We start from the raw sequence: 19,594 nt of genomic DNA, 5'->3' as shown, positions 1-19,594 counted from the left end.
GATGTACCATTTTCTGTATCCATTCTTCTGTTGAGGGACATCTGGGCTTTTTCTAGCTTCTGGCTACTATAAATAAGGCTCCTATGAACATAGGGGAGCATGTGTCCTTGTTACATGTTGGGGCATCTTTCGGGTATATTCCCAGGAGAGGTATAGCTGGATCCTCAGGTAGTGGAATGTCCAATTTTCTGAGGACCAGCCTGAAATACCATCAACAATAGAGTAGTGTTCCTCTTTCTCCACGTCCTCACCAGCATCTGTTGTTACCTGAGTATTTGACCTTAACCATTCTGACTGCTATTAGATGGAATCTCAGGGTTGTTTTGATTTGCATTTCCCTGATGACTAAGGATGTTGAACATTTCTTTAGGTGCTTCTCAGCCATTCAATATTCCTCAGTTGAGAATTCTTTGTTTAGCTCTGTATTCCATTTTTTAATAGGGTGATTGGATTTCTCCAGAGGCTAACTTCGTGAGTTCTTTGTATATATTGGATATTAGCCCTTTATCAGATGTAGGATTGGTAAAGATCTTTTCACAGTCTGTTGGTTGCCATTTTGTCCTAATGACAGTGTCCTTTGCCTTTTAGAAGCTTTGCAATTTTATGAAGTCCCATTTGTCAATTCTTGCTCTTAGAGCATAAGCCATTGGTGTTTTGTTAAGGAAATTTTCCCTAGTGCCCATGTGTTCAAGGCTCTTCCCCACTTTTTCTTCTAATAGTTTGAGTGTATCTGTTTTGATGTGGAGGTCCTAGATCCACTTGGACTTGACCTTTCTACAGGGCAATAAGAATGGATGGATTTGCATTCTTCTGCATGCTGACCTCCAGTTGAACCAGCACCATTTGTTGAAAATGCTATCTTTTTTTCCACTCCTTTGTCAAAAATCAAGTGACCATACCTGTGTGGATTCGTTTCTGGATCTTCAGTTCTATTCCATTGATCTTCCTACCTGTCTCTGTACCAATGCCATACAATTTTTTTTTATCACTATTGCTCTGTAATATGGCTTGAGGTGAAGGATGGTGATGCCCCCAGAAGTTCTTTTATTGTTGAGGATAGTTTTGGCTATCCTGGGTTTTTTGTTATTTCAAATGAATTTGCAAATTGCCCTTTCTAACTCTGTGAAGAATTGATTGGGATTTTGATGGGGATTGCATTGAATCTGTAGATAGCTTTCTGGCAATATAGCCATTTTTACTATATTGATCCTGCCAATCCATGACCATGGGAAATCCTTCCATCTTCTGAGATCTTCTTCAATTTCTTTCTTTTTTTTTTTTTGTTCTTTTTTTCGGAGCTGGGGACCGAACCCAGGGCCTTGCGCTTCCTAGGTAAGCGCTCTACCGCTGAGCTAAATCCCCAGCCCTTCAATTTCTTTCTTTAGAGACTTTAAGTTCTCCTCATACAGATCTTCACTTGCTTGGTTAGAGTCATACGGAGGTATTTTATATCATTTGTGACTATTGTGAAGGGTATCGTTTCCCTAATTTCTTTCTCAGCCTGTTTATCCTCTGAGTAGAGGAAGGCTACTGATTTGTTTCAGTTAATTTTATATCAGCCACTTTGCTGAAGTTGTTTATCAGGTTTAGGAGTTCTCTGGTGGAACTTTTGGGGTCACTTAAGTATACTATCATATCATCTGCAAATAGTGATATTTTGACTTCTTCCTTTCCAATCTGTATCCCTTTGATCTCCTTTTGTTGTCTGATTGCTCTGACTAGGACTTCAAGTACTATATTGAATAAATAGGGAGAGAGTGGGCAGCCTTGTCTAGTCCCTGATTTTAGTGGGATTGATTCAAGTTTCTCCATTTAGTTTGATGCTAACTATTGGTTTGCTGTATATTGCTTTTACTATGTTTAGATATGGGTCTTGAATTCCTGTTCTTTCCAGGACTTCTATCATGAAGGGGTGTTGAATTTTGTCAAATGCTTTCTCAGCATCTAATGAGATGATCACGTGGTTTTGTTCTTTGAGTTTGTTTATGTAGTGGATTACATCAGCTCCTACTACAAAAGCCTGTACGCAACAAAACTGGGAAATCTGCATGAAAGGAACAATTTCCTAGACAGATACCAGGTACCGAAGTTAAATCAGGAACAGATAAACCATTTAAACAACCCTGTAACTCCTAAAGAAATAGGAGCAGTCATTATACATCTCCCAACCAAAAAAGCCCAGGACCAGGTGGGTTTAATGCAGAATTCTATCAAACCTTCATAGAAGACCTAATACCAATACTGTCCCAACTATTCCACAAACTAGAAACAGAAAGAATACTACTCATTTCCTTCTGTGAAGCCACAATTACACTTATACCTAAACCACAAAAAGACCAAAGAAAGAGAACTTCAGACCAATTTACCTTATGAATATCAGTGCAAAAATACTCAATAAAATTCTCACAAACTGAATCCACAAACATATCAAAATGATTATCCATCATCATGGTCAAGTAGGCTTCATCCCAGAAATGCAGGGATAGATATACGGAAATCCATTATTGTAATTTACTGGTTTAGTTTTTCAAGTCAAGATGTATAGCCCTGGCTGTCCCTAGAACTCGCTCTGTAGACCAGGTTGGCCTTGAACTCAAAGATCCTCCTTCCACTGCCTCCCAGTGCTGAGATTAAAGGAGTCCACCACCAAACCCAGCTAAAATTTTAAATTTTATTTGTGCTGTTTTCATTCATATGAGTTTACATTCTTTGCAAGCCACTTTTGAATTGCATTTGGTTTTAAATGAGCCATCATTGATCATCGGGGATCTACTGACACTTTGATAGCTAGTCTCATTTTTCTTGAAATGAGAAATTGACATTTTTCCATCATAGGATTTCTGTCTGTGCTAAGAATTAGGCCTGGGATATAAGTACTTTGTCTTGGGATCCATGTTTCTTTCTATGTACTAATATTTGTAAGCAGAAGCATGTTGGAAAGTAGCATTCATTCTTTGACTAAACTTGTCAATTTTTTTGCTGTGTAATTTTTCAAAGGATAAAATGGTATTTATTTATCATGTACAACATAACACTTATTACCTACAGCATAATAAAATTTTCTTTTTACAATACTTTCTCAATTTAAAAAGAAACTCCTTTGTATTAATACATGATTTAACTTTCTTATTATATGATTCCTAATAACCCGTTTTGATTATATACAACAGTACAAGAAAATCTTTATTTTAAAAAAGGTGGCTTGTCTAAGTGTTTTTACTATACAGAGCATCTGAATTTATTAATGCGCAGATATATCAATGATGATGAGGTACTTAATAATAAACCTAGAATTTATCTGTTTTCCCCCTTCAGGTTTCCAATGTCCTCAGCATTAGTAGATTGCCAACTCCCTCTTTGCAGCACCCTAGCCAGTGTTAAGCTGGCATTGTCAAACCCATCCCAGATTTCTACAGCAGGATGGAGTTGTTCTTTAGTTATGAGGTAAGTTCCCCATGCTCATTTCACATTCATTAAGATGCAGTTTTTTGTTTTACAGTATTGTGTAGTTTTGTAAGTTTGTTTCTTTCCTCATGATTCCTTAGGTTACTGGTGCATTATACTCTAAAAACTTATAAAACTGCATAATATAATAAAGGACTTACCTTGTGACCATAGATCAGCTTCTTTTAATAATATTCCCCAGAGGGTCATTTTAAAACTCCATGGGTTTTAATCTAGAACAAAGGGAGCTGGCAATCTGCAGATGCTGTGGACATTGGATGAGAAGCAAGGAAAGGTAAGCAACAAATTTAGACCGTTAGATGTTGATTTTCTGTTGAAAGCTCGGAATTTATTGTTCATATTAAAGTTTATAATCTATTCATTAAAAAAAAATTCTATTCTTGGTCTGGAAAGATGGCTCAGTGGTTAAGAGTGGTTAAGAGTGGTAAGAGCCAAGAGTGGTTCTTGCAGAGGGACTAGGTTCAAGTCCCAGCATCAACATGGTATTCCATATCACCTTAACTAATTCCAGGAGACACAATGCCATCTTCTGACCTCTTTGAATATGACGTATACACATAGTGCACAGATATACATGCAGACAAAACACATATAAAATATGATTAATACATCTTTTTTAAAAAATTACTTGGACTGGAGAAATGGCTCAACTGGTAAGAGCACTGGCTATTCTTCCAGAGGTCCTGAGTTCAATTCCCAGTAACCACATGGTGGCTCACAACCATCTGTGATGTGATCCAATGCCCTCTTCTGGTGTGTCTGAGGACAGCTACAGTGTACTTATATACATAAAATAAATAAGTAAACCTTTTAAAAAGTACTATTCTGTTTTTATTAAAGTAACCTTTAATAAATATTTATAGTACTAAATTTATATAATGCATTTGAATATATTGTTAAACTTGTTTAATCCCTGAAAATGGACAGGATTCTGATGCTTAAAAAAAAAAAAAAAAAGTGTAGGGCTGGAGAGATGGCTCAACAGTTAAGAGCTCTGACTGCTTTTCTAGAGGTCCTGAGTTCAATTCCCCAGCAACCACATGGTGGTTCACAACCATCTGTAAAGGTATCCCATGTACTCTTCTGCTGTGTGTCTGAAGACAGCTGCAGTGTACTCATATAAATAAAAGTAAATCTTTTTAAAAAATGTTTAAGTTTCCCTTTGTTCACTTGTTTTAAAGTTAGTAATCAGATTGTATGCATGGCATATTAAATAGTACACTAAATACATTTTTAGCAGTGCTCTAGCACTGTAGCACCTGAGTAGTTCCCCAAATACCAATCCAATCTATTGATCCTTCTGTTTAATAGTTTTACTTTTAGTTCTGTAATCAATACACATGAAGACTTTGTCTTTCTTTAAAACAAAATCCATAAAATTTACATTAATAAAGGTAGGGGAGTCCTCTATTTTTCTTTTCTTTTGAAACACACTGTGTAGCCCAGGCTGATGTCAAACTTGTAGCAGTCCTCTTGCTGCCACCTAGGAGGGCTAGGAGTACAGGCTGTGCCACCACAGTAGCTGATGTTTCCTCTGTTTTGAATTCAGTTTTAAAATATGTTCCTATTTTAATTACTATTGGACTTTTTTGCAAAGGTGTCTACACAATATAATCTATTTATACTTATTTAGGAATTGACTTTGCAGGGACCAGGAGAAACAGCATGATGTCAAAGAGAGTGGATTTTAACGTTTGTGAGATGCAGAACTTAAGTCTGAAGCCAGTTTCATTTTACAAGTATTTCCCAAGGTGACTTTAGACAGCTTTCTTCTAGAAAGGCATGCCCTTTAAGTTTTAATAAATCCATCTTAGAAGAAATATCCAATTTGGTTTTTTCTCATCAATAAAGTTATTAATCAGTAACAGCTATTTCTGGTTGTGGTTATTTACTTAGTTTAAACATAATTGTCTGTTTGATTTGAAGTGGATCATTTGCATTGGATCATAGGTAGAGTTGATTGTTTACGAATTGCTTGTACAAATGAATGTTTATGCTTTTTGTAATAGTCCACTGTACACTGTAAACGTGAAGTCACCACTCAGAAAACAGCAGCAGTGTTGGCACTGAGGCTCGGTAGTAGAATGAAAGCACAAGGCTCAGAACTCAGTCTCTAGCACCTGTGGTGTGGGGCACAAAACGTTATTATTTTAATTGCATTTGGATTGTAAGCATCATGTTTTAACCAGATGACACATGAAGCTTTGAGTTCTCTCCCACCTGAGTAGTTGAGTGAAAACTTCCTTAAATGCCAATGCATGCCATGATTCTGCTCTTTTAATCACCTCAAGAGTATAGATTCGCATTCCCATGGCAGTGTGTAAGTTTCCTTTCACTGGAGACATTTTTATAGCCTTAAACATTTTATTAATCTTCTATGATAGAAGACCATAGGTATTTCAGAACAGGTTAATGGGTAAGAGAGTTATATGAAAGTTATAAATCTGTTCTCTGATTAAACATTTAACTTCCCTTCCTTGTAGTTTTTTAGTTCAGTAGTATATTTTCTAGATGTTAATTTAAAATTAATCAAAATTAAATACAAAATCTTCTCATTCATTTTTAAACTCATAGAGTGCAGAAATTAATTTAGTAGTTTAACACAGACACCACTACAGCAATGTCTTGCTATAAAGATTTCCAGATACATAGTCTACCCTTCCTGTTCCTCGTCTGAATAGACCTAACTTATGTAATCTACATTTCCCACCCTGTAAGCACTGTGCTAATCCAGACAGCAACTGTGCCAGCCAGGTTGGCTCCACACATTTTTTTTTTCCTCGTGATCCCCACTAGTTCTCTAAAGTTTTTTAATCCTTTTAATAATGAATTCTACCACAGAGAGAATATTCTTCCTACTTTCATCTTTAACTTGCTTCCTTAAGTTTAAGGAAATTTTTGTTTTGTTCTCTCCCCATTTCAATTTTCTACTTAGAAGTTGCTGAGTATACAGTTGGCATCTGTAGTTTCAACACTTGGGAGGCTGAGCCAGAAAGCTCAAAACTTTCCGACTAGCCTGAGCTACATAATAAGTCAGGTTAGCATAGTGAGATCCTGTCTCAAAGCCAAGAAGTGTGGTTGCCCTAGACGAATACGATTTCTTATTCTGTTTAATAGTTTTATTTTATTATTTCACCAATTCTTTTGAGAAAAATTTGATTTTAAGGTATAATACTGCTTACTTGGGTCTGACTTGGACTTTTCTTAGAATATAATTGAAAAGAAAACAGAACTATTTAGTTATAGTAGTGTTTCTCAATCTGTAGGTCATGACTCCTTTGGAGGTCAAATGATCCTTTCACAGGAGTTACAAAGACCATCTGCATACCAAATATTTATATTATGATTTATAACTAGCAAAATTACAGTTAGGAAATAGTAACAAAATAATTTTATGGTGTGGGTCACCACAACATGAGAAGCAGAATTAAGGGGGTCACAGCATTAAGAAGGTCAAGAATCATTGTGTTGTAGGAAATTCCATATTAACTGACCTCAGTTAATAATATTTGTTGTTCTTGCAGAAGACCTGTATTTATTTACCACCTGTATTTATAGGTGCACAAGCACCTATAACTCAATTCCAGAAGGTCCAGCTCCCTCTTTGGCCTCACGTGCATTACACATATGCACATAAAATAAATCATTTTTAGACCCACACATACATGCAGGCAAACACTCATGCACATAAAATAAATCATTTTTAGACATGAGTTAGCATAAGGTCCAAATTTGGTGTATCTACAGCATATAACTCTGCCTCTTCTTACTTTTCTAATAAACAGTTCCCTTTAAGATTCAAAACCTCAGTCCAGTGATTGACTGTGAGCATCTGCGTCTGTATTGGTCAGGCACTGGCAGAGCCTCTCAGGACAGCTATACCCGGCTCCTGTCAGCAAGCACTTTTGGCATCAGCAATAGTGTCTGGGTTTGGTGTCTGCAGATGAAATGGATGCCTAGGTGGGGCAGTCTCATAGAGGCAGGGGAGTTGGGGCATGGGATGGGGGATGTGTGGAGGAGAAACCAGAAAGGGGGACAACATTTGAAATGTAAATAAGGGGTTGGGGATTTAGCTCAGTGGTAGGCGCTTGCCCTAGGGAAGCGCAGGCCCTGGATTCGGTCCCCAGCTCGAAAAAAAGAACCAAAAAAAAAAAAAAAAAAATGTAAATAAATAAAATAACCAATTAAAAAAATTTTTTAAATATTCAAAATCCAGGGGTTGGGCATTTAGCTCAGTGGTAGAGCGCTTGCCTGGGAAGCGCAAGGCCCTGGGTTCGGTCCCCAGCTCCGAAAAAAAGAACCAAAAAGAAAAAAAAATATTCAAAATCCTTGGAAGAAATTTAGCTGTTTGTGTTTTTATAAACACATACTGTATTTCTTCAAAGTATTGAAACCTTCTGGTCAATCTGTAATATTAATGACTATGTTATAAAATTACAGAATTGTTATTGTAAATAGTGAAGGTTTTGTGTATGTACATGTGTGTGTATATAAAAAATTGGCAACTCCATGTATAACTTTAGAATATCCCTTTGCCATAGATAGTGGCCTTACTCTTCTATATATGTGCATATTAACTCAACAGTTGATTATCGAATAAAGTCTGATTTTAGATGTGTTAAATGTGATCTATAATATGTGTCTCTCATTAGAAATAATATATATGAATTATATGGTACATTAATAGTTAAGTACTGTGCTTAAATGTGTTGTTTTGTAATGATCAGATGACTCTATGTTTGTTGATAAGTTATCTCTTCACTTAAGTTTTTTATAAACTATATCATATGAGTGTATTCAATGCTGGTTATTTCCTTGTTTTGTTTTGTTCTTTTCTTGAGCCAGGGTCTCACTATGTTTCTATGTAGCCCTGGCTGGCCTCAGACTCATAGAGATCTAATTGCTTCTTCCTCTCCAGTGCAGGATTAAAGTCATGCACTACCACACCCAGTCTTTGCTGCAGTTGTACACTACACATCAGAATCAAGCAGATGTGGATGGACATAGATATAGTATACAAAGATACAGTGTACATAGATGGAAAGAGATGGGGGAGGGAGGGAGGGAGGGAGGGAGGGAGGGAGGGAAAGAGGGGGAGACAGAAATTACCTAGCAAATATGAGGGACAACAGTAATGATTAATTTTAGTGTAGTTTTGTAGACTTTAAAAACTAGTTGACTGGACTTAGGAAGGTAACTCCGTGGTAACTTCTATACCAATGCTTGCTATAAAAGCAGGCGGACTTGCGTCCTAATGTTCTCCAGTTTCTGCATCCTCCTGCACATGCACACACAGAGACATCTCAACCTGTATAAAAAACAACAGTTAACTGTTTTAGTTACTTTTCTATGCTAGAAACTACGAAAATAACTGTAACAATTCCTAAGAAAGTTTGTTAAGAAGTCTCTCCTCTCTCTCAGAAGTTAAAACTTTCCAACATGAACCAAATTTATTTAATGAATGTATTTAAATATTTGTGCCTTTCCATTGTTTTGTTCATTTGGTTGGTAGGGTTTTCCCCTGCCTACTTTGGCGCTGGGGATTCAACCCAAGACACCACATACATTTAGTAAATGACTTATTAAGGTATTTACAACTAACATAAGTACACCATTTTTTAATTTGTTTTTTCTACTTAGATAGTTTGGGTTTTTGAGTATAGAATTGAAGGTCACTAGACATATTTAGATTTCTTACAAAGTATTTCCTCTTTTTGTAAACCTTTGTGGAAGAAATATTTTGAGTGAATTATTGGCACTTTGTTATATTTTTATTAGATTAAGTCTAAGGAATTTACTTCTTAAAATTATGTTTTTAGGGCAGATGGTACCACCGGAGGCAAGCTGTAAAAGAATTACATAGTACACTGATACGTCTTTTAAATGAATTGCTACCATGGGAACCAAAATTAATGAAGGCTTTTCAGAGAAACAGGTAACAAGTTTTGTGATGTATATAACATATTCTAAGTCCCCATTTATGATTGTGGGAAAATATAGTAAAATCATTTAGATTTCTTTCCATTCATTTGTAATTCAGAATACAAAATATCTCTGTGATTTACTTTCCAGTGGAAGAAATAGACAGATTCAAATGTGATAAATGCTTTAGGAAAAAGCATGATGAAGGGAATCTGAAGTTCTTGTTTGAGACCATGAAGACTACTCATAAATTCTAATATTCATTAGAGAGAAGCCCAATAGAAGGGGCACAATCTGTAAATACAGAAATGTATTTGGTACATAGAGGAAGCACAAAGTCAGTTGCAGCCAAAGAAAAGTGACTGATAAGGTAAAGGTAAGACATGGAGGTAAAGGAAACCAGGTTGGAGTTTAAGCGTCTGTGTGGACTAAGATGAAAGCTTTCCAAAGGCTGTGACTGACAGACAGGACACTGTTACTGTGTCTGCTGGGCTAGCTGCTGTGCAGTGCTGAGACTTGAATCCAGATCGTTGTGCATGGCTCAGCAGACACCACTGAGCTGGATCTCTAACCTTAAGTGTTCTTGGTTTGGTTTGGTGTTTTGTTTTTACATTGGTTGGTTGATAGATTAACTGAGTGAGTGATTGAGTGATTTTTGGGTGTGGGAAGGTGGGTTATGGGGTGTGGCCTGAAATGCACTTGTTTGCCATGGTGCGCACATGTGGAGGTCAGGGAACAATGTGTAAGAAGTTGATTCTTTCCTTCCTACCAGGTGATCTAGGAATCAGGCACCTTTATCCATATGAAGCCTCTCCGCAACTGCCTGACCTTAAGTTTTAAAGCATGTGCTCTAGCTGCCACTATTGTATTATGTGGTCTGTGATACGTTAACGCTATTGTCAACTTGATGAAACGTGGAAATGCCTTGGAAGCAGACCTCAGGCATGTCTGTAATGAATTTTCTACATTGGGTTAATTGAGGTAGAAAGGCTTACCCAAATGTAGAGTGGACCCTGGACTGAACAAACAAGAAAGGGAGCTGAGCTGAGGCACTCAGCTATATCCTGATGGTTAGTGCAAGAGCCGGCCACTTCAAGCTCCTGTTGCCATAACTTCTTTACCGCAATGTACTCTCAGACTGAGACAAATGGACCCTTCCCTTCCTTACCAGCTTCTATCAAGTATTCTGTCCCAGCAGTGAATGGAGTAGCTAGTGAATATGGTAGAAATCCATGAGTAAAAATTCTCATGCCTACAATATTTGATCTAGACAACTGTCATCGTGGATTTGCTGGTAATTGAGATAGGAGAGTCAAGTTTAAGTGACAGGGATTGAATAGTTCAGATTTAAATATGTTAAGTTTGATATACTTTCTAGACATCTACTTGGTGGTAGGTAGGCATAATGTGAGTTATATCATTAATTCAAGAGCATTACTAGATTTGAAGTGCAAGTTTGTGAGTTACCAGCATTGATTATATTTAACGCCATGAGATTAGTAGAAATTATATGAACAGTGTACATTCCAACATTCTTAAGTGAGGACACTTTGAGAAGAGACTTGGGAGAATGCTTGGTAAGGTAAAAAGGATAACCAAGGAATCTTAGAAACTAGGTAAGTTGAAGAAAAGAAGGTATAGAAGAGAATTAGGAGAAGAACTGAAGAGTAGTACTTTTTTGTGGTCTCTGGCATAAAATGGAGTAGAGAAGTGAGGTAGCACCAAGAAATACAGACTGGGGTATAGAGAAAGCATTTGTAGGTTTTTTTAATTAAAAAATTTTGTGTTTTAATAATTCGTTTTGGATTAAATGGAGGAATAACAATAGAGTAGTAACTAAACAAGAGAAGATACATGTAATTGGGGTGTTCACATAGATAAGAGATGGAAAATATAAATACAAATGAAGGTATTTGAAGATATGAGCATATGAAATATTTCCCGATTATTATCTTCTGTGACCTACAGATAGTCAATAGCTGAGAGTGAGGATGGCGCTCAACCATTGTATAGCTGTTTCTCTATTCTAATCTTACAGATCAAAGGGATATTTGTTTCACAGTTACTCTTTGCTAACTCATGTCAAATTGAGCATGACATGCAGATCCCTAGGACTTGTTGGCCAGGCTACTTGGTGGGCCCCAGGTCAGTGACTCAGGCCCATTTTTCACTTCAAATAGAAAATTTTAGTTGCCCAATGCCTTTTTTTAATAGTTCTAACCACAGCCCTCAGAGAGATGGTGTGTTCAAACTTTATTCAGAAGTTTAAAAATGTAACCTTTAAGTTTCTTAAGCTTATATCATATGTTTTGTCTTCTTGGATAATTGGCAAGACTGAACTAATAGACATTTAGATACACTTAGAACACAAAAAATGTTTAATGACAATTGAAAATATTTCAATATTTAGTTTAAAATGCTAAATGAATTTAACTCCCAGAAGTTCCATATTACATTGGTTTATTCCAGAAGCCGCCTGAAGAAAGACTATGATGATTTCCGAAGACAGCCTGACCATGGTCAGTTCACTAGAGAACTGTGGACGACTGAAGAAAGTGAAGGGCACCCTGAGAGAGAGGCTCCTAAAGCCGAGCTCAGTAAGTCCGTAGATGCAGCAGAGCCTCTAGACAGCCTGGACAAAGAGCGCGAGGACTCAGGTGGGCATCTGAGCTTCCTAAATTTAAGAGAATTTGCTGTGTGTTATGAAGGCAAAGGTAATCTGGTCAGTGAATGTGATTGAGGAAGTCTGATATTTTAAAGAAATACTGTCCATATCCTTGTAAGCAATTTCTTGGAAGTTATTAAGTTTTAAGAGTTTCTGGAGACAGTGCTTAACCCTAAGTTCCATGTATGTCACTGCTTGTTACAGATCCCGCACTGCTAATCTGTTACCCCTTTGGAATTTATTATCTTTTTATTGTACTACTCCTAAAGTTCTGTTGGCAGAGTTTGCTGTGAATGAATTTGACAAATCCTTAAGATTGTGAGGATTTTTTAAAACAAGGTGGGGCCAAGGTTGATGGCCACCTAAGACCAAAGGAAACACATCATTCAATAAGTGTGGGTAGCTAGACTGATTAAATTGCATGTGACTCATTTTAACTCAGCAGTGGCATTCTTTAGTTATATAAGAAGTTGATATTGAAAACTTGTAGTGATGTTTAACATATTTCACGTCTTTTGTGAATTGTAAAAGTGGACTTCTTCTGACCAGATAATGACTATAAATTACTTAAGGATAAAAAACAGGAAAGGTTGAACATTTGTTTTCATTTAGAGTCCCTAAAGACAATATAGAATAGCAACCATTCTTCTGTGGTACAGAGTTTTCCCTAACTAGAGAAGGAAAACTAGCCAGATCCTACCTCTTTAGCCATGAGTTTTTCTTAACACTTACACATAGACAGCAGGATTAGACCAGAACTACTGTCAGTAATAGGTTGCTCTTAAGCATATTTGGCATACGGAAGTCAGCTTGTCAACCTTCTCCAGTAGTGTAGAAGCTTTGGAATGTCAGTAGACTTCTTAAATTACCTGCTCAAAAGGTTACTTTTTTTTTTTTTAATTAGTGTTGCTCAATCATTGTTTTCTATAAACAAAATGCCTGCTTTTATCATTTTCAGATGATATGAAATTATCAGACATAGGCTTTCCTATGGCCAGAAGCAAGTTGTTGAAAAAAGAATTGCCTTCTAAAGATACAGTGAAGACACTGCCTAAAGCCCTCAAACGACAGTCCAGACAAAGCAGTTGTCCAGACGACAGCACAGAAGAGCTTTCCCCAAGGAAGAGAGCGAGGCTAAGCACAAGTGAGCCATCAGCCGAGAACTTGGATGTCGACATGCCGATCGACTGTTTAAGTGAGTGCAAGCCTGCAGAACTGCCGTTTCAGGAGTCATTTGCCTCAAAGGATTCAGTACCAGTGTCTACTCTCCAGAAAGGGACCAAACCTATTCAGGCTTTGCTTGCAAAGAATATTGGGAACAAAGTGACCTTAACAAATCAACTGCCCCCTTCCACAGGTAGGAGTGTTCCTGCTGTGGAAAAGCCAGCTCCATCTCCTGCGGAAACAAGCCCCATAAAGCCAGCATTGACCTGCCTCACCAGTACAAAAGGACCTTTACAGATGGTGTACAAAATGCCCTGTGGCCAGTGGTTGCCAGTAGACCTTCATAGTAGTTCTGTCAAGATCCAGATGCAGCCTGTGGTGGATTCTAAAACAGGAGAAAAGATCATGCAGCAAGTTCTTATTCTGCCTAAGAATTTTGTGATTCAGCACAAAGAAGGGAAAGCAGTTGCAAAAGAGATAGCAGCACCTCAACAGAAAGGTGCAGAACACTGTTCACCTTGCCCACAGACGACAGGTGTGAACTGTTCCTTAGTGTCTGTTCCTGTCACCTCTGTTTGTACCCAGCTGCCTGATACAGTTCTCAATAAGACAGTTACACTCTCGTCAAATGTGAGTGCTAGATCACAGCCTTTGTCACCTGTGACCTCTGTAAGCAATGTGTTAATATCACCAGTTAAGACTAGCCAAAGTGAAGCAGGAAAAGTCAAGAGTACAGTTTCATCCAACACATTCCCCCAGTCTAACACTTCACCTACAATTTCATCAACAGTTCAGCCTCTCTTGCCCGCAACAACACTAAATGAATCTACAGATCCTGGCAGTTCCCTCCCCTGTTTTTCACAGCAAACTGTTGATTCTTCTGAGGCAAAGCAAGAACTAAAAACGGTATGTATAAGAGATTCACAATCAATTCTTGTTAGGACTCGAGGTGGGAACACTGGAGTTGTAAAAGTACAAACTAATCCAGAACAAAATTCACCCAACAGTTTATCTTCAAGTTCTGTTTTCACCTTTGCACCTCAATTTCAGGCGTTTCTTGTGCCAAAATCAACATCATGCCCTACTTCCTCCCAAGTAGCCGGAGTGACTGCTACATCTAGTCTGCCGTCGTTCAGCCAAGCTCCTACATCCATGTCTATTACATGTGGCTCTCATCCACCCGTGGGGAAAAACCTCAAATCTACAGTAGGCCAAACCTTCAGCAGTGGTTATGCGGGCCCCATGATAGAAAAAATGCCATGCATGCCCTCTTCACCCCTGAAGCCCTCCATTTCTTCCAGCTCACTGCTACCACCACCAACAAATAGTTCAGTTAGTGTAATTAGCATATCAGCAGGAAACTTTGGGCAAAGTAATGCAAGTGTTATTCATACATCAACTAAACCACAACAAGTAGATTGTATCACAAAAAGTTACCCAGTTACAGGATCAGAAGCAACAACAGCAATAAATGGAGATGTGCTCAGTGAGGCTCCAGGTCAGACACTTATGCTGGTGTCCGCTCCTCCTCTCCCTCCTCCTGGCAGTGCGCCTTCAGCTACTGTGGCACCAGCACCCGCATCTGCAGGTGCTTCCACCCAGAAAGTCGTCTTCATCAGTGCTCCCGCTCCTAGTGGCACTTCATCCTCAGCTCTTGTCGCAGAGTCATTAAAACAGACACTTCCTTCTCCACTGAGTAAAACATACGTTAAGAATCCAGAGCAGCCCCAAATAGTACTGATCCCCTCTACAGTAGGAGCACCGAGAAAAGTAAATTCCTCACCAGCTGTGTCGCAGATTAAAGATGTGAAAATTGGACTAAACATAGGTCAAGCAATTATAAATCCTCCAGGAAATCTGCCAGCTGTGTCATCAATTAATATATTGCAAAGTGTAATGCCAAAAGCTGAAGACAAAAGTAATAAGGGCTGCATTTCACCCATCTCACCGAGTGGTAACTCGGTTCCAGCAAGCTCAAGTATTGTGAGTCAAACCCTTCCTCCTGCTAGTGAGTCAGCAAGAGCTGCAAATACATTTTCAGGAATAGCAGCAAATGTACCTTTGAGTTCCCTTTCAGTGACCTCATCCCCTGCTTCAGTTGGGACAAGACCTCCTGTTTTAGTCAGTGGAAATGATACCTCTTCCAGAATTATGCCTGTTTTGTCAAATAGACTTTGTACATCAAATCTCGGAAACACTGTGGCTATATCAACTGTAAAAACAGGACACCTCGCATCATCCGTTCTCATTTCAACTACCCAACCAGCAGTGTCTCCCAGATGTTTGACATCGGCTTTGCAGATCCCTGTGACTGTCGCCTTGCCTCCACCTGTGACTACATCTCCAAAAATAATCAGCACAGCTCCACAGTCAGCAGCAGTACCAGGAGCCACACATCCTGTGTCTCTCCCTAAAAGACAGTCTCGGACTTCTCTCCAGTTCCACTCACCAGGGACTACAGCTACAGTGCCAACAAATGCAAACACAACTAAGCCTCCAGCCGAGTTCTCATCCCCCTCCCCAAGTCCAGGTAAAATAGTTAGCATCTCCAATGTTCCTTCTGTGCCAAACCAGCATGTGCCCCCTTCGTTAGTTAAAACAACTCTGAGTAACAATTCTCTTGCAGGTGGCTCTGCCATTCACACTTGTTCACCACCGTCAAATATAACTGGTCTGGCAGGCGCTCCGTTCACCGAACCTTGTATTCAGCAAAAAATAGTTATCAACACAAGTACACCTTTGGCACCAGGAACTCAAATCATGATGAATGGAGCTCGGTTTATTGTTCCACCGCAAGGTCTTGGAGCTGGTAGCCATGTCCTCCTAATCGCTACTAATCCAAAATATGGACCTCCCTTACTTCTTAACAGTGGCCAGAGCATACTGGCTACACCAGTGGATAATCCTGTCCAGAAGATCATACAAACATCAAATAGTTCTTTAAGTGGACAGCCCTTAAAGCATTCTGTAAGAAACTCTACAAAGATTGTGAACTCTTTTGGAAGTCCAAGTTCTCTCTCTGCAGTACACACAGCTCCACACATTGTAAACACACCCACTAAAGCGTGCGTGCCTCCTGCACCGCCGGCACCATTGACTTCCGTAATTAAGGCCTCTCCAGCTGCTCTTTTATCTAAAACGTCTTTGGTTTCTGCTGTTTCCCCCAGTAATCCTCCACTGCCAAGTAGCACATCAGTATTTCATTTGGATACCTCTGTCAAAAAGCTATTGGTTAGCCCAGAAGGAGCCATTTTAAATACCATAAATACTCCAGCAGCTAAGGCACCTTCATTGTCTTCATCCCTTCCTCCAGTCGTATCTGCTAGTCAGAACCCTGCCCCTGTCTTCCCTGCGTTTCCGTCATCTGGTTTAGAGAAGCCTGACACAGCTGCATCTTGAATTTAGACTTACTGAGCCAGTTTTTAAATAATGGGGCATTGTTTTAACTCCTATAAAAATTTTAACTGTTTATTATACCGTTGAAAACATATTGTTCATACTTACGCGGAAACATACAGTTTGTGTGTAGGTGTGTGTCTTACTGTACCTTCCTTCCTTCCCGGGGCTTCGTTTTATTGGAGAGGAAAAAGTATACCATTTTAGTCATTGGTGTGAGGATGTTTTTCAAGAATTTTTTGTTCAAAATATGTCATCAAGATTTACATGTCTTTATAACATAAATTGAACAGAGTCAAGTCTGACTAGTTTAAGTAAGCTAGCCTTTTCACACTTATATCAGTATGTTTCTTCTTGAATTTGGATTGTTGTGGTGTATCTACAATATAGTAGTATTCTGTGTCATTAGTGGCATTTTTGTTTCTGTAAAAAGGATATATATATATATTTATGCATTAAGAAAATGCAGTTTATAGTGTAAAATTGTACATATTCCTTACATCCCTAATAATCTGTACTAAATATATGTACAAAGAACAATACTGTCTTATTTATGTTTTGTTTACATAATGTATAGTTTTTTAAGTATTTTAGTAATTTTGGACCAGTGAACTGTTAGCAACAATGCAGAAGAATCTGCATATAATAAACTGAGTTGCTGTATTTCTTTGTTTGAATACCATTTTTAAAATGTGTTCTTGTCCATTGAAAGAATACAGGTATAAATGGAAACAGTCCTTTAAAACTTTGTTAAAATTGGGAAACGTCTAGAAGTGACTGCGCTTCACAGGCTTTACGCTTGATGGAGCTTCCTTTCCTGTATCTCATTTGATTTCCACGGTAACCGCGGGAGCTGAGTGGCATGTCCAGACTCACCTGGCACATGGGGAGTAGGTCCAGGGCATGAACCTGATGTTTCATCTTCTGTCTCCATAGTGCTACATTCAAAATTTCATGGTTTCAGACATTTTTAAAAAATAGAAAAAAAAAATCACCACCAAATTCTATGACAAAAAGAAATGGGTGGGTTTTTGTTTTTGTTTTTTTCCAGATAAGTATATTTGGTTTATGTCTATACATCCAAAACATGTTTCTTAAAACTTTTGAAAGGTTTTTCTGTGCCCCTCGGCAGGCCTGGAACTTTCTATATAGCCCACTCTGGTCCTGCCTCAGCCTCCCTAGTGTGCCAGGGTTGTAGACGTGTCCTGCCATGTCTGACAGTTAATCTGGGTTCTAAAAGCGTACAAAGGAGTGCAGAGTGCTGGCGTTACCTTCCACCTCCTTCTCCACCTACACTGCTCTTTACATTGGGGCTTGGTTCATTATTACTGATCTTCCAAAATTATGTTTAAGAACATGAATTTCTCTGTCATTTGAAATTAAAAGCAAGGGAAAATAGTAGTGCTCTTTAGTCTTTTACTCAGATGAGAGAGCAACTGCTTAAATCCTGTTAGGAAGCAAATTGGTGGTTCAGTTGGTTTGACTCAGGGCTTGACTTTGTAGAGCTTCGGAATGTGCCTCATAAATAAAAGGTAGCTTTGTATTTACTGGAGCTTTATTATTTTATTACTTTACTGAGACGCTGATATATACATATTCAGCTTACGGTAGTAAGCCTCATCACAGCTTTCTAGTCTAAAACTTAAAATAGTAGAAAAAAATGGGCCTAGACCTATGAGATAGCTCAGTGAGTAAGGGTGCTTGCCACCAAACCAGAAGACCCAAGTTCAATCCCCATGTCCAACATGATGGAAGGAGAGAACGGGGCTGTGAAAGTACTCGCTGACCTCCACAACATACACACAAAATGCTATTTTAAGATATTTCTAGGGGTTGGGGATTTAGCTCAGTGGTAGAGCACTTGCCTAGCAAGCGCAAGGCCCTGGGTTCGGTCCCCAGCTCCAAAAAAAAAAATTCTTCATTGTTTAAAGAAAGAGATGGCTAAGTGGTTGAGAGCACTTGGTGCTCCAGAAAACCTGAGTTCAGTTCTAGCTCATAACGCCAGCTCCACGGGATCCAGTGCCTCTGGTCTCCACAGGTACACACACAGCCACATACATAAATAGAAGAGAAAAAGGTCTAAACATTTCCATTGATATGACGTCACAGTGTTGTTATTAAAGTGGAAAGGATAACAAGTATTCCTAAAATCTTCACATTTCTCAAACAATTTATACTGATGATACACTCAGAAAGTTTGAGGCACCATCTCCCTTTCTGACTTCTACGCTTGATTATAAGATCTAGTTGCTCCATGTCTCCCTGTCTTTGCCATGCAGCAGCTGCCATCGTAATACTGCAGTTACTTATAGCCCGAGGACATCCCTGCTTCACAACTGTGTAAATTTCAGTCACTGTGGTCCCGCAACTGACACACACGGGGTGTTTGGCACACACTTGTTGAATAGAACCCGAGGTGGCTTATCTGACTGCCTGGTTCACTTTGAGATGGTTGAATGCTTGCCTAGCATGTATTCATGAGGAATTCAGTCCCCAGCACTGAGGAGATAGGGTCAAGAAAATCAGAAGTTGAAGACCATTATAAAGACTAGTTGGAGACCAGCCTGAGACACACAAAGCTTTGTGTCTTAAAAAATAAAAAGGCGGACCCAGTCTTCAGACTCTGTTCTTTGCGGTCTCATTCATACTTTCGTGTTGATGATATTTTGGTTTTTTGTGGGTTTTTTTTTTTTTTTTTCAATTTTCTTTGCTGTTTTTTCCATTAATAGCTTTAGGTTTTTTTAAAAATGATGTTTTCCCCCCAAAGTTCTTAGACACATTTAAGATGTTTTTGCCATGGGATTGGGGATTTAGCTCAGTGGTAGAGCGCTTGCCTAGGAAGCGCAAGGCCCTGGGTTCGGTCCCCAGCTCTGAAAAAAAGAACCAAAAAAAAAAAACAAAAAAAAAAAGATGTTTTTGCCATAATTTGAGATGTCTCAAATGGCTAAGCATTTAAAATCAAGCTGTAAGATGAACGTGTAG

General features: G+C 38.6%; 1 protein-coding gene across 9 annotated transcripts in view; it reads left to right on the top strand.

The window, feature by feature from the left end:
* Nucleotides 1-18,159, top strand: part of Kiaa2026 (KIAA2026 ortholog) — a 77,772-nt gene extending 59,613 nt beyond the window's left edge. For 2 of the 9 annotated variants that reach the window (XM_032891787.1, XM_032891784.1), the window contains 3 exons: nucleotides 9,285-9,400; nucleotides 11,857-12,044; nucleotides 13,011-18,159. In XM_032891787.1, coding sequence (XP_032747678.1) covers nucleotides 9,285-9,400; nucleotides 11,857-12,044; nucleotides 13,011-16,615 — 3,909 coding nt within the window. In that variant the 3' untranslated portion in view covers nucleotides 16,616-18,159. Of the gene's footprint in view, nucleotides 1-3,315; nucleotides 3,445-3,545; nucleotides 3,849-5,098; nucleotides 6,351-9,284; nucleotides 9,401-11,856; nucleotides 12,045-13,010 lie in introns of those variants that run through there. The other 7 variants (XM_032891788.1, XR_004386814.1, XM_032891785.1 and 4 more) reach the window with 7 other exon arrangements.
* The last annotated feature ends 1,435 nt before the right edge of the window (nucleotides 18,160-19,594 follow it).

Source organism: Rattus rattus, chromosome 2 (assembly GCF_011064425.1).
Source record: "Rattus rattus isolate New Zealand chromosome 2, Rrattus_CSIRO_v1, whole genome shotgun sequence".
In the NCBI taxonomy this organism is placed as follows: Eukaryota; Metazoa; Chordata; class Mammalia; order Rodentia; family Muridae; genus Rattus; species Rattus rattus.
Note: the sequence above shows the minus strand (reverse complement) of the source record. Positions and strands in the feature narration are given on the sequence as shown.